General features: G+C 40.8%; 1 protein-coding gene across 3 annotated transcripts; it reads left to right on the plus strand.

Annotated features, from left to right (window-relative positions):
• The first annotated feature begins 280 nt into the window (after positions 1-280).
• On the plus strand, positions 281-20,496 carry mtus1 (microtubule associated scaffold protein 1). Of its 3 annotated transcripts, XM_022752034.1 has the most exons (13): positions 281-378; positions 713-946; positions 2,292-2,384; positions 2,946-3,065; positions 8,812-9,029; positions 14,445-14,511; positions 17,261-17,475; positions 17,624-17,729; positions 17,967-18,040; positions 18,153-18,248; positions 19,014-19,130; positions 19,240-19,337; positions 19,743-20,496. In XM_022752034.1, the coding sequence occupies exons 1-13, from the start codon at positions 354-356 to the stop codon at positions 19,969-19,971; spliced, it is 1,692 nt and encodes a 563-aa protein (XP_022607755.1). In that variant the 5' UTR covers positions 281-353; the 3' UTR covers positions 19,972-20,496. The 3 variants fall into 3 exon arrangements, with proteins under 3 accessions (XP_022607755.1, XP_022607757.1, XP_022607758.1); XM_022752036.1 differs by lacking the exons at positions 281-378; positions 713-946; positions 2,292-2,384; positions 2,946-3,065 and adding an exon at positions 4,809-4,957; XM_022752037.1 differs by lacking the exons at positions 281-378; positions 713-946; positions 2,292-2,384; positions 2,946-3,065; positions 8,812-9,029 and adding an exon at positions 13,569-13,751.
• Positions 20,497-20,524: the final 28 nt, after the last annotated feature.

Here is a 20,524-nt window from a genome sequence, read left to right on the forward strand (position 1 = left end):
TCCACAGGAACAGTGTTGGATACAGATGTCACCTCCGGTCTCTTGTCCAGGTCTTGGGGATAAACGGTCAACTCCCTCTGCCCACTGCTCTTCATAGTAAGAGGAGTCCTGGGGAAGGAGGGGGACTCTTCCTCTGATGGGAAGCCATCTGTACGAGTGGAAAAAGCAAGGGAAGGAAAGGGAGGTTTTGAGCTCACCAATAGTTTTGAAGACAGAACACACTGTTTGAAACAAGCACCCTGAGCACAGTAAAAAAGCAGGAACCTTCTCATGCTCTGGCTACAGAGACATTCGACAGGGATACATATTTTTGTTTAAACTGCAGCATTTTTGTTTGGTTGATCAAATTTGACATGTTTGATGTTGTGAGTAAGATAGGTAAGTTTTGTATGATTGAAAATGGAAGAAAGAAAGTAAGCTTCCAGGGATAGTTTTCATTTAATATTTACAATGTTCTCTATGCTTGTTGTATAATAGAATATGCTTTTACTTTATATATACTTTTACTTGCTTTAAAATGTACTTTTTACTAGTTTGGATCTTGTCCAATGCAAAACACTCATTAGCCAAGATGCTAGGATGGTTTATTAGGCTTGAAGTAGTTTTGAACTGTGTGAACAATACACCACTAAGCTCAGTTTGTGTACAAGTTTGCTATAAGAGGTTCATGTTGCTGACCTCTGATACTTATTTGTGCTCCATTGCATCCTAGGCAGTCAGAGAGCACAGGCATCAGGAGACCCATCCCTTGGAACTGCCTCAGCAGCAAGTATTAAGCCCCAGTTAAATGGATCCCGACCTCCTCAGACTCCAACTCGCCCATCTCTTAAGGGCCCTCCCCCTACTTCTGCTTCTAGACTACCACACAAGACCTCAGGGCCATCCAGGAGCCTCACTGAGGCCAATGTTCACAGTGAGCTGGGTGAAGGCAGTTGGAGTACACAAGGTGAGCCCAACAAGAATTTACATTGTTTTTAGAAATGGGATGTTCAGTCCCTGCAGGCTGTTACATAAAGAAATCAGTTTGATGCACAATCAGGCTGCAGTTTTCAGATGTGTCCTTAAAACACATCTGGTCATGGAGGGGAGGGGCTGCTGTTTTACATGGTGACCCACTTCAGGGCTTGGGTTGGATGTAAATCTTCCCTGAGTCAAATCTTACTCTGATTTAATACCTACACATCTGCCAAGATACAGGAGATCGGCATATTAAATCATAGTGACATTTTTCAGATTTCTTTATTTTAAACTCTCAATAAATCTAATTCAAATCTATCAAAACAAAATGTGAATTGATAAGCTGAATAAGGCCTGGTGTCAACAAAACATTCTGTGGTCCTGCTGAGCTTTGAATGGTTCTAATGAGAACTTTTTGGTGGCATTTTATTTTCTGACTGATGTATAAAAAAGAGTGCTGTTAGACAGTGAGCTCTTTTCCACCCAGCATCCTCAACAACATGCAGATCTGTGATTGGCTGAGAGGACCTCTTTTCCAAACTGGGGGCCCCCCCTTGTGTGGTTGTCAAGGCAACGGGTTCTATTCCACTCTAGTTCACACACAGTATTGCCTGGAGGAGAGAAAGCAGACATTACAACTGATGTCGTCTGAGGTGGATAAAAGGAGCAGTTTGCCTATTTTCTTTTTTAAATTGAAAACCAATGGCTGGTTACACAGGACTTCGAAGCTGCACTTGGACTGAATTTCCATCTACTGTTTTCAACAACTCCTCTTTACTGGCACAGGGCAGTGCAGCATCCAACTGTGATCTTACCCTCATGACATGCCTGCTCATTGGATCCTATCGCTTTTGTATCATCCCTTTGTTAGCTGCATTTAATGGAAAAGATAGAAAGCTTTGGAGAAGTAAGTGAGATTGGAAGTTGAATCATAACTGGGGTTTCCATGGTGGCATGTTTATTTAAAGAACATTTGTTCTACATGCTAGATATTCAAGCAGTCATATTGTTTATAAATTTGATTCTATATTTGCTGCATCTTGCTATGGTAATTTTTGTCATTGTGGTCAGATTGACAGCACCTTTTGTTGATCTGATTCATATTCTTTTTCCTTAATGTAGCCTCTATATTTAATCACATTATTCAAATAATTATTAGAATATTTGAAGAATTTAATTTACCTTGTTACTCCAGAAGTTGTTCTAAGTAATCACTACTGTTGACTGACATGAGGTCAGTGGCAACAACAGCAGTACTGTATTTAAAGCAGAGAGGGAGAGGGTTCAGTGCGATTTGCAGTGTTTAACCAGCTCGTCTTTATGTGCTCCAACAGTTTCTGGAGGAACTGCACAAAAACAAACCCCATTCAAAGCTGTTGTGCTGAAAGCAAGGCTCATCTCAACACCTGGAAGAAACACTGGACAAAGTGAGATCACACCTCTCCACACACGCATGCACACTTTTTTAGAATTTCAGACTTATTTCCTTTATCATTTCCTGTACAAGGTAGTGTCTCTCATTTTTATATTATTTGTTTGAAGGCATTGATCTTAGATTTTGATCAGATTTAAATCTCCCTTTTTTAATTCTCATTCATAGAGCAACTATGAGTGAGACCACATTGATTTTTGCATCTTTTATCTTTTATCAAATCCTCACACAATGATAAGGAAATGGCCCTGTTAAATCTCACTTAGGTTGAAAGTGATTAAAACCTCCCAAAACACTCAGCTACAAAAACTATTGTTACTTCCCTAATAGTGTGGTAACCTCATTTGATTAGGCTCATTTGATCTTGATTGAATCAGATTACCTCTATCTTTGCTGGCCATTTTCACAGTATGTTTGATCAAACCTTCATGAATTAGTTCTGATTTAAAAGCCGTCTGCGGTTCAACGGTTTTGGTCAGTTGCCAGTTTTCCTGCTACATTATGGGTCAGATTAAGTCTCGCCACTTTTCTCACCTGGATCTTCTGCTTTTTACAGCTTTGACCACTGCATGCAAGAATGTTGCTTCCACCAGCAAAGGAGCTTCAAATTCTACAGTCAGTCCTCTGAAAAGGACTGGTTCTGCAAGACTTGTTCGTCTAACTTCAAGTGGACCTGGTAAGAGTTTTCTTTTCTCTTTGTGTTTTCAACAGAGCTTGGGCTTCTCGTAAAATTGTATCCATTTGATTTGTTACATGTATTACCTGTTTAAATAAATGTTTACAGGGCTTGTGAAGGCAAAAGGCTTGGCTTCAGAAGTGAGGGGAATGCAATGGCAAAAAGATATTGGTTATTGAGTTGTCTATAATAATGGTATAGTATAAGAACAATAAAGATGAATAGAGATACTAACTGAACCTCAATATTTTAGTGCACTAACCCCACTTAAAATCATGTTTAGTTTTCTAAATGGACATTATAAATTTTGATAGGTAATGTTATTCTAAAAAACAGTGTACTTCTGTCTTTGATGTACAACTCTAACATCTTAAAAGAATATTAACTGTAAATAAAAAAAAATATATAGATTTCATTTTTTTTACACACAAAAACATGCTGAGAAAGTGTAAGTAAATTTTTAGTCCTGAGTGATGTCAGTTGTCATCTCAGGCTGCATAGAGTCCCAACAACCTTCAGCAATATGGTAGGGCAACATCTGTGTATCGTGTGAGACAAAAAAATCCACAACACATTTGCTGCGCCACCAAGTACATTTACGATTTGAAAGTGACTCAAATAAGTACATCAGCATTTTTATCATCTCCTGTCTTCTCTCATCAAGAGAAAAGTGAGGGAGATACCCAATGGAAATTACACCCTTGTGGCTTGTATCCGTAGAGTTAATCTATTTTTAGCAGAAGCTACGAATGAACTATTTATTTCATGCTGCTCAGTGTTGTAAGGAACTTGAGGTTCTAAGGTAAATCGGATGTGGTTTGTGTTTTCTATAAGCCTTATCACACTAAAGGCTTAATGCATGCTCTCATTTTCTTGGCCTTAGTTGCTCTCTGTTGTTCACACACAATGCTTGATGCATATTTTTGGGCTGTTTTACAGTGTCATTTCAGTCTGTTTTGCAGAAACTAGATGAAAAAAATGTTTCATTATATAACACTTAATTAGTCAGCACATTGTTTTGAGTCTAAAATATGGTTCACAGTTGTAGCTGAGGACACATTTTCACAGAGAACTATGCCAGCCAAGCTGTTTTGCACACAGCGCATCAGAAAAAACCTTGCCATGGGCAGACTGTTGTCTCTTGCCATCCCACTGCTGGTGACACAGAGAAAGAGAGTAAATGGGAGGAAGAGTGGGGGGGCTAGATTAAATTGTCATTGGCTGAAGCTATTCTGTTTGCTCCTCCTATCGCTGTCTCTCCTACCCCATCCCCCTCTGCTCTTATCCTAGCATCTTGGCTCTGCTACAGCACCGCCATCATCAAGCTTGGGGATGCTGCTTTGCTCTGCTGTGAGAGATTCATGTGTTTGGTGAATAGCTTGAAACCTTGCTTTACGAAGAGGATTAAGGGATTTTTACTTTTTTTTCTGCCCCTATCAGATCTATCAGGCTGTGCCACAAACCAGTGGCCAGCCTTTAACCCTCTCTGTGGATTCCAGCGTTCACAGCTGAGAATTAGATTTTGAATTGGGATACCTGCCATGCCTTCACTTTTTTCAAGGCTTTCACAGTGGTGTAACTCTTACTGCTTTTTATTGATTTATTTATTTTCTGCCTGTGCTTGTCAGTGATGCTGTCATCTAAGGCATGATGCACTGAGGCACACCATGGCGTGTGGTTCATAGCCAGCATCAAGCTCCTGTATTTGGGCACTGTTTTTTAAAGTGATTATTAGCAGAAAACTGTGACTGTCTTGCTTGGTTTTTGAGAGATGTTATGGTCTCCGAAGCTCTCCCTGTCAAACATCCACGTGCGTCTGACAGCTAAGGGTTTACTCCGAAACATTCAGCTGCTGTCAGGATGCAGGAAGAACACTGTGGTTTTCCAAGCAGGTCTGTCGGTTATTTCCATGTTAAAGATTTCTACTTACATTGTTGTGGTTTTTGGGTCTCTGCACTATATTTAAGCCAAACCTGTCAGTGTTTACCTCTCAAGTAGACCTGTGCAGTTAGCTGTTTCTGAAATCTATTTTTAGTATGTCTATTTACTGGTTGGCAAAACAGGAGGTTCATCTTTCATTTACCTACCTTGGTCACCAAAATGTGTGACCCCAGACAGAAGTATTTTAGGAAACAAATCTTGAATTCAGAAACAACTTTATCTAAACAGACATTAGAATTTATTGCATTAAAGTCATGTATTTCAGGATGGCTAGTATTATTTTTGTGACCACCTTTTTATACAACTGTGTCAAAATGCACTTGGTTGCTGTCATGCTCACTGGAACACCCAGTACTCCTGTTTCACCCTGAGATGGACCAAGGTTATTTTGGTTCTTAGTCTCTAGGTTGAACCATGGGAACCTTGTCGTGATTGCTGAATAATGTTATGGGAACACAGTAGCCTCCTGTGGGTTCCCACATCATTTAAAGCAATTTTTAAAGGTTGCAACCAAATAAGATAATTTAGCTTTACAGTCTTAAAGGGCTTAATCTCTTATCTGTTACGTGTTCAAACAAACAAGAGCATTATGATACACTCTCAAAAATGTATCAAAACAAAGATTCCTAGTAAAATGTCATTGTTGTCGTGATTGTATTGTATGTTCACAAATTATTTCTACAGTGTCCCATGCATCAGTTAATTGTTCATTAATATGAGACAATGTCCAGTAAATACAAGAGTATTTGTCTGGTATTGTGTGAACCAAGCACTGTAACAAGTGCATGATTGTAAGGGGTCTCATCACACATCATGCTTTGTGCTATGCAGTGACATCTCCTTACAGCAGCAGAGCACTATACTGTGGAGTCGATGAATCACTCGGTATTTGATGTTAAGTGAAGTTGAATCGGAACAAAATGATTCTTTAGGCATGGTAAGAAGAATGAAGTAAAAAGGGAAACGTATGTCATCCACTCTGTTCAGATACATTGATGGAAATAGCTGCAGGTCTTCTGTTGCCATGGAATAGCAGTCAAATTGAGAGACAGCCTATGTGCTTATATGAATTCATTTGTACAGTGCAGGTCTGTGTGTTTACGGAAAACAAAAGCCACATTACATTTAAAATTTCTGCTAAAATATGAGACGATAAAGCCAAACCATATATTTACTTATGTGTGAATATTTTCTATTTTGTGAGTAGATTAGAGTTACACACAACAGCCTCAGAAACTTTGAAGCAAATACAGGATCCCCTTATATGGCCTGAAAATCAGACTGAATTGCTTTTTCATTTTACTCACTATTTGAATGTCTGAAGGTTTTCTCATAGGCTCATAGGTTTTCTCACAGGTGTAGAACTCAGCAACCTCTTTAGACCATTTTGAATAATTTAAATAGGTGAGAGCACAGATTTTTAAAATTCAGCAGAAATTTGTTGCATAATGTCCACTACTGGTCTTGGATACAAACACAACCCATTCCTTTCTATATGGATTAAAAGTGGCAACAGCTAACATGGCTGTGATCACGCTGTTTTAATATCCTAGGAGTGCAAGCAAAAGGCAAAACTATCATGAAAATAAAATAAATTAAGTCTGTCACATTGCAGAAAGGCAAGTATTTCACAAGCTTCTTACTACCAACCGCTTATTTTTACTAATATGATAGTTGCACCATCACATAGACAAATGTGATATTTCCACAATATATGTGAACCATCTGCCGCTATGCAGTAGCTCGTCTGTTGTGGAGCTTGGCTTTGATCTGTATGCAGGCATGTTTGTGGTACATATTAGCTGTGTGCAACCTGAGAGGGTCCTCTGTGCACCACCAGCAGAGGGCATCCTAATTTAAAGAAACCCTTGACTTAAGATACCCTCTTGAATACAGCATCATAAAAAAAGATTGGAAGCTGAGCAGCAAAGCTCAAATTTTTGTTTGGCTCTGTGTCAGATAAAAATGATCTATTTTGACATTTTCTGAGTATGTACATGGTGCAACACTGGAAATGCTTAATTGAAGTGCAAAAAAAAAAATCTATGTATATTAGCCTTTGTAGCCACAATTCTAAAAGTAAATTTCTAATCTGAGGTTGCAGTGAGATCATTGAGATGGAGATCTGTGTTTTTGTTCTTGAGCCATCTGAGTCCTACATGTCAGTCTGAAAATATAAAAGCACAACTTAGTGCTACAGTCCAAGCTTGAGGCTATATACACAATGATTGAAATTATTCACCAGATTTATTAAAATTCTGAACTTTTTGTTCAATAGTACAATAAAATGTGTTCCTTGTTTTATCAGTTGTACCATCCATCCACTGCAGTACAGTATTAATATTTTGTTTGCATTAAAGGCTGTGCCTGTCTTTTATGCTGAACAGTTTACTTTGGCTGTGAAACACAGAGGCCACCAGGGGAAACCGGCTTTGAGGTGAACTGCACATCCGGATATAGAGCTGTGTAAACTCAAGTTAGTCTGTGGCATAAAAGCAGCATATAATTATTCAGATGAGATGGGTCTGGCTTTTTATTATCCTGTTGTCTCTTAGCAAGCGCTAGTTTTACTGCCTTGACTCCACAGTTTGTTTTTGAGTCTGTTCCCTTTTAGTCCTTTTCAACAGTGTTCACTTTGTCAGCTTCACCAGCTAGGAGTGTTGATATCCTTTGCTGTATTGTGCTGCCTTGATAAGGCCAGTGTGCAGAGCTGTTACCTCAGCAGCTCCAGGATCAGCTGTCTACAATAAGCAGGAAAAACAATCCCACTTCCTACACTGAATATCTGTGGGGTCTTATTTTGAAAGGCACCCGGGTAGATGCAGCATTATTTTTGCTTTAATGATGTCTGGATCCCATAGTTGCATACTGGTGTTATTCTGGGATGTTATGATGTTCTCAGATGATTCCCTGCTTGGTGCATCTAAATTTAACTTGAATATGTTCCAGGTTTTGCAGCTCATAAAGGACATGATCATAACACTTCATGGACAGTACGTAGTATTACAGGAGCACACTCATGGTCACTCGACTAGCTTTAAAGTAGATTTATAATTTGACTATTATGAGTTCACTTGCAGTTATATCAATTTGTTCTTTTTGCTTATTAATCTTAATTTGGTCTAACAGCTGTCATGTAAGACAGCAGACAGCTAAGTGAGTATCTCCACAGGCTGCTAGCAGTATAGTATATTCAACTCTTTACAGCTGGTATTTCTGATATGTCTCAGGCTATCCTCACCGCTGTGTGACATAACGATCACTACACAATCTCCTTGCAGTCATTTTTTTCACCCTTCTCCACTACAATTGTCTTTGGCAGTGGGATGTTAGTTTGGTGTTCCTCTGGTCTGATGATGCAGTAGTGTCAGCGACAGAATAAACACAAGTGTTCTTCATTAGTCGGATTGATGGTAGCTATAATATAGGGGTGATATATTTATAAAGCTGATGTAAATCAAAACTACAGTAGCATGGCCTTGCTAAAATAAGCTGTCCTTGGTAACCTGCAGAGCACTAGAATATATTAGGATATGGAAAGCTAATTGCATTCAGAGGATCCATTTTTATGTCTTGGCTGTCAGAGGAGCAGCAGCACTGGGATTCATCAGACTGGTTGATTGGACAGAACAGTTCTGGACTGCAGAAATATCCCGGGAATTGATACTGGAGCTTGATGCATCTCTGACGCTGACAGAAGCGTATGGGGTGGGTTGTACTGCTGTTGGACCAGCTGCAGTGGTTATGGAGGGGGGTATGATGGTGATCAACGTTGTCACGACACTCAACACATGTTCTTTTACAGTGGACAAGAACAAACCCAAGGCCAGCTCCCGCCAGCAACACCCACAGCCGCAGCCATCCCAACCAAACCAGAGTCATGGACATCCAGATGTGGTACCAGCGAGTGTGGCAAAGGGTGAGAGGAAGGACCAGGCCATCCAGCAGCTCAGAGACCTTCTCGCAGCCAGTAACTGCAGATTTGAAGCATTCACTGTTGTCTTGCAGCAGACTTTGACTGAGGTAAGAAAATTTTACTTCCGCAGGGAAGTTCATTTTTATTTTTTACATCCTTTAAATTTTATATTGAACATCATGGACCCTTGAAATTATTTTTTCCCAACAAAGTATCTAATAAATAAAGAGAATTTACACAATGTGTGGAAACATTTCCATAATAACATTCGAAAAGCAGATGTGAATCGCATATATTCATTCAATTTTGCAGAGCTTTTATAGAAAACTGTGACAAAACAGTGCAACAAAGTATTTAGTGTTTGCTTTAATATGCATATTAAAAACAGTCATACATTGAAGGATACTCCTTTTTTTCTCAGTTTGTTAAGGCATTACTTCTTGGTCTCTAAATTTACACAAAAACTATTAACTTAAGTGATTGCCTTGGATTATAACAACAAGTGTTGCAATATCAAATCCTGTGTGTTGATGCAAGGGAAACCAAATGGCATTTCTATTTACAGCAACAGCATGGAGAATGATTGTAAGGGTATGAGGGCCTGCACACACAGACATACTTGAAAGTTGTCTAACACAACAGCCCTGTTGTCGTCCACTGAACTAATCCTGGATCAAAGAGAAATTCAGCCTTTTAATTGTTACTCAGCTGCATCTGAAAAGTGGTGTCATGATCTCCTAATGTCTTAACACAAGTCTTTCAGTTGCACTTAAATATACTTTTCATAGACAGGTTATTCAGGCATGCGAGCATGTCCCTGACAGTCTTTTGAAAATGGATGTTTAAGATTTGTGTTTGACTTGGATCTGGTTTTAATAGTGGTAGCATGTGATTGGCTTCCAGGAACTGGATGCCCCGAGGGATTATTTTTCCCATAGTGCATTACAAACAGGCTTATCCTATGAACTACCCTCAACCTGACCCCAGCTATCGTACTCCCTCATTTAGTGTTGTCAAAGCAAAATTATGATAGAGTGCTTGGACTCAATTAAGTATCTGTGCATCAGGAGCCCTACAGTTTATTATAAATGAATTATAAAACTGAATTAAATTAATGTAATTAGTGAAGATTTATATCTACAGTTTCCTGTAAACCTAGAGAAAAAAATCAGATACTATCTTATTTGAGTGTATAAAATGTCACAAGCTATTTCAGTCCCTCCGGTTAACTTTAGAAATGTCCTTGTCAAATATTTTCACACTTTATCTGTTGTCAGTACGCAATGAAAGAAGATGATTGAGTGAAACAACTGGTATGTACTATCCAAATATATTTTAAAAAATCATCCAGATTTCATATTTGCAGTACTTAGTGTTCCAGTGTTGAGAGATCTCCATCAAGTTACTTTGTCTTCGTCAGTTTCTTTGAGGAAAAACTCAAATTAAAAGATGGTGTCTTGTTTAGAATTCATAGATAGGTCTAAGTGACAAACCACAGAACACTGTTTTAGATGTATATAACAAATACTTAATCTTGTGATTCAATGCTGTTCATTAAAAGCAGTGATGGTAGCCTGATGCCCAGAGGGGATTTATTAGGTATGTGAGATTTGATCTTGTCCTCCAATCTTCATTCAACCAACTTCAACCCTGTTACAAGTTATTGAGTTACTGCCTTTTTGTCTGTGTTACTTTGTGTTTGTAAATGGGTTTAATATCATTGTGGTGGTGGAGGTGATTCATTTAGTTGCACAGGGGAAGACATCAAATCCAGTCTTGCCAAGATTCTCCTCAAAAAGCTATTGGGGACTTACCATCATTTATTTACAATGACTCCCCTGGACCTTTTTTGACAATGTTGCTACACACATATATTAGGTTGTAAAAATAACCTGCATAAACACATGCATCTTTTTTCAGTTGGCCCCCTTGTTACTGGAGACATATTAGACTTATGGGCCACCAGGGAGGTGCAGAGGAAAAGCTACAGCAGCATTATTTGCCTTACTGTATGTAGTCCTGGTGAGGCTTGTTGCTGCCCAGAGGAAGGAAGTGGCAGGGGACTCCATCAGTGTGTTCAAGAGTTCTTTAACAGGCTGTTGCTGTAGTGCACTTGATCTCTCTGCAGCTAGAACTATTTTAGAAAATTAAACCATTGCTTCACTCAGCTTTGGTACAAAAAGTCACTCATGCATTTTGTTTCCTGTGGCCTAGATTGCAACTACTCCCTTTACTCCCAGTTTGCTCTGAGTTCGACACCAGGCAGATCTCTTGTGGCAGTTTTGTGTGTTCTGGGTAGCTCCAGTTGTGACAGAGTTCACATCAGTTTTAGCTTCAATGAGCTTCAGGGAATTCTGTTGTTCCTTAATTTGTTCTACCAGTTGCACTACCCCACTGATTGTGATAATGCACTCAAGTGTCTAACTTATGTTGACATTTGTTCCACAGATGTTTAAAAGCCAACCCAGGACCATTTTTACCTGTTGTAGCTCAGTTTCACATTCCAGGCATCAGAAAGACAGTGGGAACTTGTCATTTGAGAGTAGTGTGGAGGGAATTGGCATATGGATATATGCAGTCATACAAAGCAAAGCTGATGGAAAATGTGTTTAAATGTATATGCTGCTGGTCCATGTAATGTTACAGCTAGTACAGAAGGCACAGTGTGTGATCTCCAGTCATTGATGTTTGACTCATATCCTTTGTTTGGGTGGCAGAGTTGTGAAACTGATTACATCAACAGATATTAGAAACACAGTAAGTTTGTTCCTCTTTGATGGAAAAGGAGCTGTCCTAGCCTCACAAACTCAACTTAAACTACAGTATGTTTTTCTTTTTCCACCCCCTCCACTGGAAACAAGGATTCCAATGGACATTAATGCCTGAGACACATTTACTCATTTGGCAGACACTTTTATCCATAGTGACTTACAAGTTAGGAAACTTGAGGTTCAGTGTCTTGCCCAAGGCAAGGCAACTTCAGAACTTGGACAGGAGGAGCTGGGGATCAAACTGCCAACCCTGCAATCAGTGGACAACCCACTCTAAAACCTGAGCCACAGCCGCCCACACACTTAACATAAATTGCATTCAATCTCAAAGATTATTTCAGTAAACAAAATCACCAACTTTGTGTATCAGGTACATTAATGGGCGAGTCTGGGCTTGTAGAGCACAATGGTGTCTGGTGGCCACTCAGACTAAGAATAGTAAACTGGACATTACCATCATAGTGTGAGAATGTCCCAGCTGTTGACTTGATATGGTTATGAAGAGCAGCCAAACACTAAGCAAGGACTGCACACTTTTTTTTACCATCTGTTTGGATGGAGTGTGTAAGCACTGGATCTGGTTTGCCACCTTCTCTCATACAGACAGTGCTGTGAAACAAGTTGCACTAAGTGGAATGCAAGCACATACCAACTAACCTGAAAAATGATTTACTGTCAAGCTTTGCTCTACTGGCTTTCTAATATTCACAATATCTCCAGGAAACTGGAACCTGATCTGAAGCAATTAGTCATTGATGTTAGTCTACCATCACGTGTTATTCTACACTTGACATGGTATCATGATATACACCGGGGACATTACATGTTGCAGATGCTTTAGAAGTTGAGGAACTGGATATCAAATTAACATGGCACAAGCATGCACATCCAAACATAGAGGTCTGTAATTTCAAGTACAAAGTTGACTAATGAGGGACAGTTTAAGCATGGCATTTTTTTTGTGTAGGGCCGCGTGGTGGCAATTATTTTCATCTATGTGAGCAAAGGTTTCTAGTGTACATACGCATTTTTTAATTGACAAAGACTCAGCATGTTTGCTGGAGTCTGTCATCAAGAACAGAAGAGGGTTAAACTGCACCATTAAAAATGATTTTGGCTGTCGCCAGGAGCGTGTGTGAGAGATGCGAGAGGTGCAAGCTTGAAACATTACCAAGGCAGTTGGATATTAGTCAACAAGTGACATCATTTTCAGTTTTATGCATTGACTGTCAATAGTCTTACTCACACAGAAGCTGGAAATTTGATCTGTCACAGCATAAAAGAATGATCTTGGGGGCGTCGAGTGGCGTAGTGGGTTGAGCAGGCGCCCCACATGTAGAGGCTACAGTCGGCCCCGGTTCGAATCCCGCATCGGACGGCCCTTTACTGCATGTCATTCCCCCTCTCTCTGCCTCCCCGTTTCCTGTCTCTCTCTACTGTGCTATCATGCTCAGGCATAAAAGCCCCAAAAAATATACTTAAAAAAAAAAAAAGAATCATCTTGTAATGGAGAGATTGTACCATGCAGCAGATTGTGTGGTAATGGTGCAGAGGGGTGAGGGCATGATTTAATGAAGGTATGGATGAGCGGTGGGGGATGGTGGCAATGAAACCTCTATGAATCCCCTGGGAAGGTCAATGCACACACAAGTCCTGCTCCATCAGCCTGATGTCTGACAGCTCTGTGTAATTTATCTGTTTGCTCCACTCTTCAGTGCTGCCTTAAAGTGACCTCAGCTTGCTGGTGAGGAGGCTGTGCTCATACACACTGTAGCCTGCCCCTTTAGTTTTTTTAGGTGGAATACGGTAATGCACTCTGCAGTCACTCACCACAGCCAGTGAAGCGGCTTTTTCAGTCCTGCCTCAGATGTTGTGAGAGCAGTCTGGGAGGAGGTGTGTGTGGAGGTGGTGCGTCCACCTGGACCACTATTTGTCCTGGAGTACTGGGTCTCCATAGCTGGAGGGGGAGACTCCGGCACCCAAGCCTCAGCCTGAGGCTGGATCATGGGCTGTTCTGGCAGCAGAGCGTGCCTTAGTTCTCCCTGCGCTGCAGAGAGGGTAACTGGCTTCTACACTGTTCTGTTCTGCAGTGAGGTATAGATGCAGGTCTGGGGTACAGTAGGACAGGGTGGAAGATATTTGCTTTTGTAAACTGATCAATGAAGTGATGTTTGGCTTTTCTTACTTGGCTATTTTGTCTTATGTTTATAATTGAATTATGCAGGCTGTGTGATGCACTTTGCAGTGTATGAGGTTGTTTATGTGAATCAGCATAGTAAGAGGAAGGTAATTGACCCAGAGGTAAACAGTTTTTGGATAAGCTATGCATCAGTTTGAAGCCTAGCAGGAGCCACTGCAGCTATAGCGCAGTCTCCTCTTTACTGCAAAACTGAATCAGTAAAGGAGTTGAGACTAAAAACATGAGTTGAGTGTCAAATTTTCCTTTAATCCCCCACCCCTTATCCCTGATGATGGTTTTTTTTTGTTAGCTGCTGCTGTGCCTTCAGTGTATTTGCGTCTGGCAGTCAAACACAGTATCTTAGTAGGAAAACTGGATTCATGTGATGGTTATTTGTCAGGGTGTTGCCCTGAAAGAACCTTCCTTCTAATAGTGAATTACTTTTCAAATTCATAATGCTGTAATATTGACTGACGATTTAAGATATGCTGTGTTAAAACAAATATCCCTAGAAATTAGTAATATTGACACTGTCCTGAGCATGTATATGACTGTTTACATTTTCTCCGCAGCGTGATGAAGCCACAAGACAGTGCAGGGAGCTGTCCCAGGAGCTGGTCAACCTTCGAGGAGATCTGGGTAAGTTAGGTCACCTTGGTCTCACACTGGCTGTGTTTACAGTGGTTATCACCAAAGTACACACTCCTGGTACAGTGTTTGCTTACACTACGTCTTTCTAATGTGTTTTTTGTCCTTTGGATTGCTCAGTTTACACAGCAAAGTTGGGACACATTGAGGATTATGTCTCTATAGACAATTATGACAATATATTTTTTATATCTTGGCTCCTGGACTTTTTTGTCACTGGTATATAGTTGTTTACTTGGTGTACTTTTTTGGTTGCTACGATCTGATGCAATCATTGATCTGAGTCATTGGTGCTTTATTGTTGACGTTTATAGCAGATGTTAGGTGTTTATTCCACACTGGTGAATTTAATCAGCGATTACATTGCAGAAATTCCACTGGACTGGCAGTCATGCCGTTCAATAAAAAGTTTGATAAAACATGTGATCTTTATTTAATACTAATAAAATGGTTAGAGCCAGTGCTCTGCCTGAGAGTGGTTGGTGTTATTATGGGTTAACTTGATGGAACTGGTGTCGAAATCAATTCATGAATTAAATATTATTCTTTTTGTTTGCAGGTGAGGACATACTCTTGTTTGCTTTTATCCACCATATAGATATTCCCTGTGGCTCCCTCCACTTGTTAATTGCTTTGTCCTCCACTGAAAATCAGATATCTATTTGACATGGCTTGTGTGTTTAATTGTTGCTCAGTTAAATGGTGTCAGTCTGTTCCCCAGGGAGTGGTAGGGTGGCCTCTGACCCCACACAGGAGGGGCTCTCACTAGTGGAATGCCACACCACCTGAGGCCTTGTGAAGGCTTACAGATAACGACCCATGTTTTATGCCAAGCCTAAGTGCTGTCACACAGAATAGCCTCGAACATACAGGCACATGCACGCTCAAACATGCACTCACGCAGCAGCTTTCATCTCCGTTACTTAAGGCTGCAGTAGTGTTGTGACTCCTCCCCTCCTTTACAGTCTCAAGACTTCCACATGACTGCTCTTATATGCTGAGCTGCACTATAACACATTCTTCACTTCAGGCTGTGAGATCTACGCTATCCTCAGATCAACCTTTTGTATTATGTGTAGTAAAATATGTTTGGCAGTCAAGAGGCATTCTTAAAAATCCACGTTTAGTTTATTTTGTCCTCGGACTGTGTCCCTGCCTGCTTCCCCAGTGATCTCACTCCTCGTACAGCAATAAATTCAAGGCTTGGATCACAGCCAAAAGTATGGTTCAACCACACCCAGTTTGTTATCATTCCTCACATGTAAAATTACAACTAAAAGGGATCTGCCTGCTTCAGCATCCGCATTATATGTTACGTTTCCAAATCCCGTCATCCTGATAACTCTTGGCAAAAATACAGCTAACATTAGATTAACTGGGTCCTGGTTTTCCATACTGCATGAGCCATGAGGTGTTTTTGTAGGGTGGATTTGGACTAGAAAGGCTCATATGAGCAGATCTCTGTTACACATGGTTGCGGAATGCCGGGCTCCGTTTGTTGAGCTGCACATGCCAAAGCATGATAGATAGTCCCTATGTTAGCTTGGCCTCTGTTCCTGGAGCTGCGGCTGTTATTCCACTCTGGCTAAGGTGAATCTTCATGCTCCTGCAGTGCACTGTTATTTCTTCCTACTGTAGCTCAGTATTTAGATGTGTAGAAGAAGAGACTCTGGCACTCCATTTATATGCAGACAGTAACAGGGATACAAATAAGTAGACAAATAAATAACACAATTTGAGACTATCTGTGTGCGACAAAATTGTTCAATATTATAGATAAACACATTTCAAATGCAGCATGTGGCCCTTGTGCAGAGAATCGTCATATGTGCAAAAGATGCCTACTTTTTGGTAACCATGAAACGTTATATTGTTATAACGTCATTGTACCACCCATTTTGTAGGATAGCAGAGAAACATCTGAATTCAGTATTATTTTACACCCACTTGCTCCACTACTAAAGTTTTACATTGTTTCAGGTTAAAAATAGATAGTCGTGGTTTATTGTCATACCATGCATTTAAGACCAAACCTCTCAAGGAAAGTCACCTGCTAAACATGACAGAAGAGTTTGTTGTTGCACACAGCAGTCTTTCTTACTGTACACCATCACTGTGACTTTTCTAGTGAGCTGAGGTCCAATTCCAGCTGCTGGGTATCAACAGTGTTTGTGCACAGCCACTTAAACTGCAGACAGGTTATGGAGTTGGTCACTGTCACCAACTCCAGAGCAGGCATAAACACTTTGTGATGGAAACAGCTGGGATATAGTGAGATCAGTTTACAGAACAAAAACAAAAGCCACCAGTTGCACAAGCTTGAAAATGGCACCAACTGTGGAAAGGAGAAATGAGCCTGATTTAAGAAATCTGTTACCTATGCCACCGATTTCAAGATAGTGTGAAAGAATTGAGACTTGTTACTACATCCTCATCTGTCTATAAATAACTGCAGTGTAGTTGTGGTTAAGTGCAAGAGGCACCTCCCCTTGAAAGTCAGTTTTTCCATTCCTTTTAGGAGAGCATCAGTGTCGCACATTTACATCAAGGACGACTTTGCTAAACAGAGGGTCCTCAGTGGACATATCAGATTTCTTACACAATCGGTTACTAATACATTCTTTCCTCTGACCTTTTTTTAATGAATATTACAGTCTACACAGCTGCAGATACTCACTGAACATCATGCAAAGTCCTATCACAATTTCACCAAGATAAAATGCTATCTTTTTATTTCCAGTTTGCTCCATCCATTCCTCTGAGCGTTTGGAGAAGGAGAAGGAGGAGTTGCGTGTTGCTCTGGAGGATGCACTGCAGAAACTGCAGGAGCAGCATCAGAACGATGTGGCTGAGCTGGAGCAGAGGTTACAGGCCTTCTACCAGGCTGAGTGGGACAAGGTCCACCTCACCTACCAGGAGGAGGCTGACAAGTGCAAGACTCTCATGCAACAGCAGGTTTGTCACAACACTACCTTTCAGAATGATTTTGTATGTGCTGCAGGAAACTGACAGTAAAACATCTAAATATAAGGCAGTGCCTGATAATGCCTCATGATCAATAATGCTTTGTTTCAAAATTAAGTATATTGTGTTATTTTTAAAGATGGGAGAGCTTAAAGCCAATCATGAAGCCATTAAGCTGGAACTGCAGAGCAGCCACACAGAACAGCTGCAGTGCGTTAAACAGCAGTATGAAATGTCACTGGAAGGTGAGTGGACAGCACTGACACAAACTATTCAAACTACATCCATTCTCTGAAGCTGCTTTTTATGAGTTCATTTGAAACCGACTCGAGCTGAGAAAGCTTTAAGTGTGTTTTTAACTTTTAATTTTCTGCCTCTGTTAACTAATGCATGTACAGTATAAAAATGTTTTATTGCATCATAACATTAAATTGTGATTAATCTTGACCTTTCTAAAGTGACAATACCTGTAAACCTTTCAGAGCTCAGGAAAGTTCACAATCAGGAGCTGCAGTCTGTGGACAAAACTTTGAAAGATGCAGAGGCTGCTCTGTCTGTAAGGATCACTTTTTCCCTTTTCATGTAATGGCGCGAGATTAACTCATGATTTGATAAGCTAATGTGTAAAACTTTACTCAGTGACTTTGTTGTGCTGCGTGCGTCCACAGGGACAGATCCAAGAGCTGACTGTGGAGAACAGTGCCCTTATAGAGAAGCTAACAGCAGAGGAGAACAAGAGGAGGGAGCTGGCCGAAAAGAGTCAGGTACTCTTATCTGTGCGCTTATTATAGCAGAGCTCCACTTTAGAAACATCTCATGACTCCAGTGTTGTTCACCCCCGAGCATAAAAGGTGGGAAATCCATGAAGCCAATGATTACCAGAAGGATGGGTCATCAACAGAGGCGCACACAATACATGTTTTCGTGAAAGACTTAATTCTTAAGTAACCCATAGTTTTCTGTTCAGTCAACCATTAACCATTCTTCAGTGTGAAATGTGGCAGGTTAAACTCTGCTGCATCACCCCACCCCCCCACCCCGCCTCCCCCTCACTGTCCAGAATGTATATTTTAATTTTCCCAGAGTGCTGTTGTACAGGGGGCTGACGCTCCTCATCAGTGTTAAGTGGCTGCCACATGTACTCAGCATTCTGGCCTGGCACAGTGGAGTCATTAAGATAACTGCCTCACGTTACCCTGCCACTGCACATCTGTTATTAATAGATAAATAAGAAGAACAGCATTAGCAACAGATCAGTGTTACATATTGACCATGTGTAGAGCACTAGGAGTTAAACACTACCTTCATGCAGAACACATCGTCTGCATGTTTGTAATATGAATTATTGTGTAAGACACCTAAACATCCACAGTGTGACTGTCCCTGTGAACCCTGAGCAGTGAATATTTTGTAAGTGATGACTAGCGCCCTCTGTTGTGTGGTTCTGGAGGCTTGCTGTATTAATGTAAGCACTTTTTGCAGTCTTGATAGTCCCTGAACGTCTTGGCACTATTTATTTGTCCCTGCAGAAGGACTCCCACACCCTGTATCTGGAGCAGGAGCTGGATAGCCTCAAAGTGGTGCTGGATATCAAAAACAAGCAGCTCCACCAGCAGGAGAAGAAGCTGATGGAGATAGACAAACTGGTAAGAACTGAGGCAGATGAAAATGTTTGCTGGGCGTCAAGACAAGCAATGCTACTGACATAGAAAAAAACACTTGGATCTGTCAATCATTCTGTTTTTTTTTTCCCAGACAGAGAAAAATGTGAAGTTGGATGAGAACCTTAAGAAGGTCCAGCAGGAGAATGAGGACCTCAAAGCCCGCATGGAAAGACATGCTGCACTGTCGAGGTAAGAGTTCACAAAATGAGCTCATGAAGTGATGGAAACCACCTGTCTCTGTTCAGGCTCTTTATGCCCCAGTGAACCTTTGAATGACTGCATTATCATTATCATTTATAGAGCACTTTTCTAAACCCATGTCACCAAGTGCTTCACACAAGCCAACAACTTCAAAACAAGCACATCAAATAAAACTGAATATCACCAGCCATATCCTTTTTAGGGTTTCTGAAACAACCTGTGTAATCCTCATTTTATTAGTTTCATTTCTTAAAGAAAGTCTGACACCAAATAAATCAAATAATTAATGATACACTGTAGGTGAGAACTTGAGCTGAGTGGTTGAATCGCTCTCGTGTGAACATTTATGCTCCGGATCATTTCTAACTAGTCTGTTGTGTTGATGCACCACAGACAGCTGTCCACAGAGCAGGCCATGCTGCAGGAGTCTCTGCAGAAGGAGTCCAAGGTGAACAAGCGTTTGTCCATGGAGAACGAGGAGCTGCTGTGGAAGCTCCATAATGGAGACCTGAGTAGCCCCCGCAAAGTGTCCCCCAGCTCCACCTCCCCCTCCCACTCCTTCAGCTTCCAATCACCTCGCAACTCTGGCGTCTTCTCCAGCCCTCCTGTCTCGCCCAGATAACGATGGGCCCCTGCTTCCGGGAAGCAGACCCTGATGTTTGAGTTATCCCTCTAGAATATGGAGCCATTTTTGTTTCCTGTTCGCTTAGCAACACAACAGCCTGACCTTGGCTCCTTCAGGTTTGGATGAACTCTGACACTTTCTGGACAGGGACACTACAGACTGTAAGAAAAAAAACGTTGCACAGAAGCACTTAATAAGCAAGGCCACCTTGTTCTTTGCTTTTCACATCTGAAACTATGGATGAGGGAAAAGGAAATCTCAGGACTTGTATGTAATGAAACACTATTTTTGTTACTTGTAGTTGTTGGCAAAGGCTTGTCTTTCCTGAAGTTCAGCACACGCACACATACAGTACATGCAGTAAAAAATACACACATGCATGCATGTGTATACACATGCGCAGATACAGCCCTGCAGGGTGAGAGAGGGCTTCTTTGTGTCTCTGGAGACCACAGCCATGGAAAGTCTGAATTCAGAATAGCTATGAATACAGATGGCAGCATCCCTCCTCAGGGCATATTTTTATTTTAAATATGTTGCTTCTGTTGGA

The sequence above is a fragment of the Seriola dumerili genome, unplaced genomic scaffold (assembly GCF_002260705.1).
Source record: "Seriola dumerili isolate Sdu_G_001 unplaced genomic scaffold, Sdu_1.0 BDQW01000161.1, whole genome shotgun sequence".
Classification (NCBI taxonomy): domain Eukaryota; kingdom Metazoa; phylum Chordata; class Actinopteri; order Carangiformes; family Carangidae; genus Seriola; species Seriola dumerili.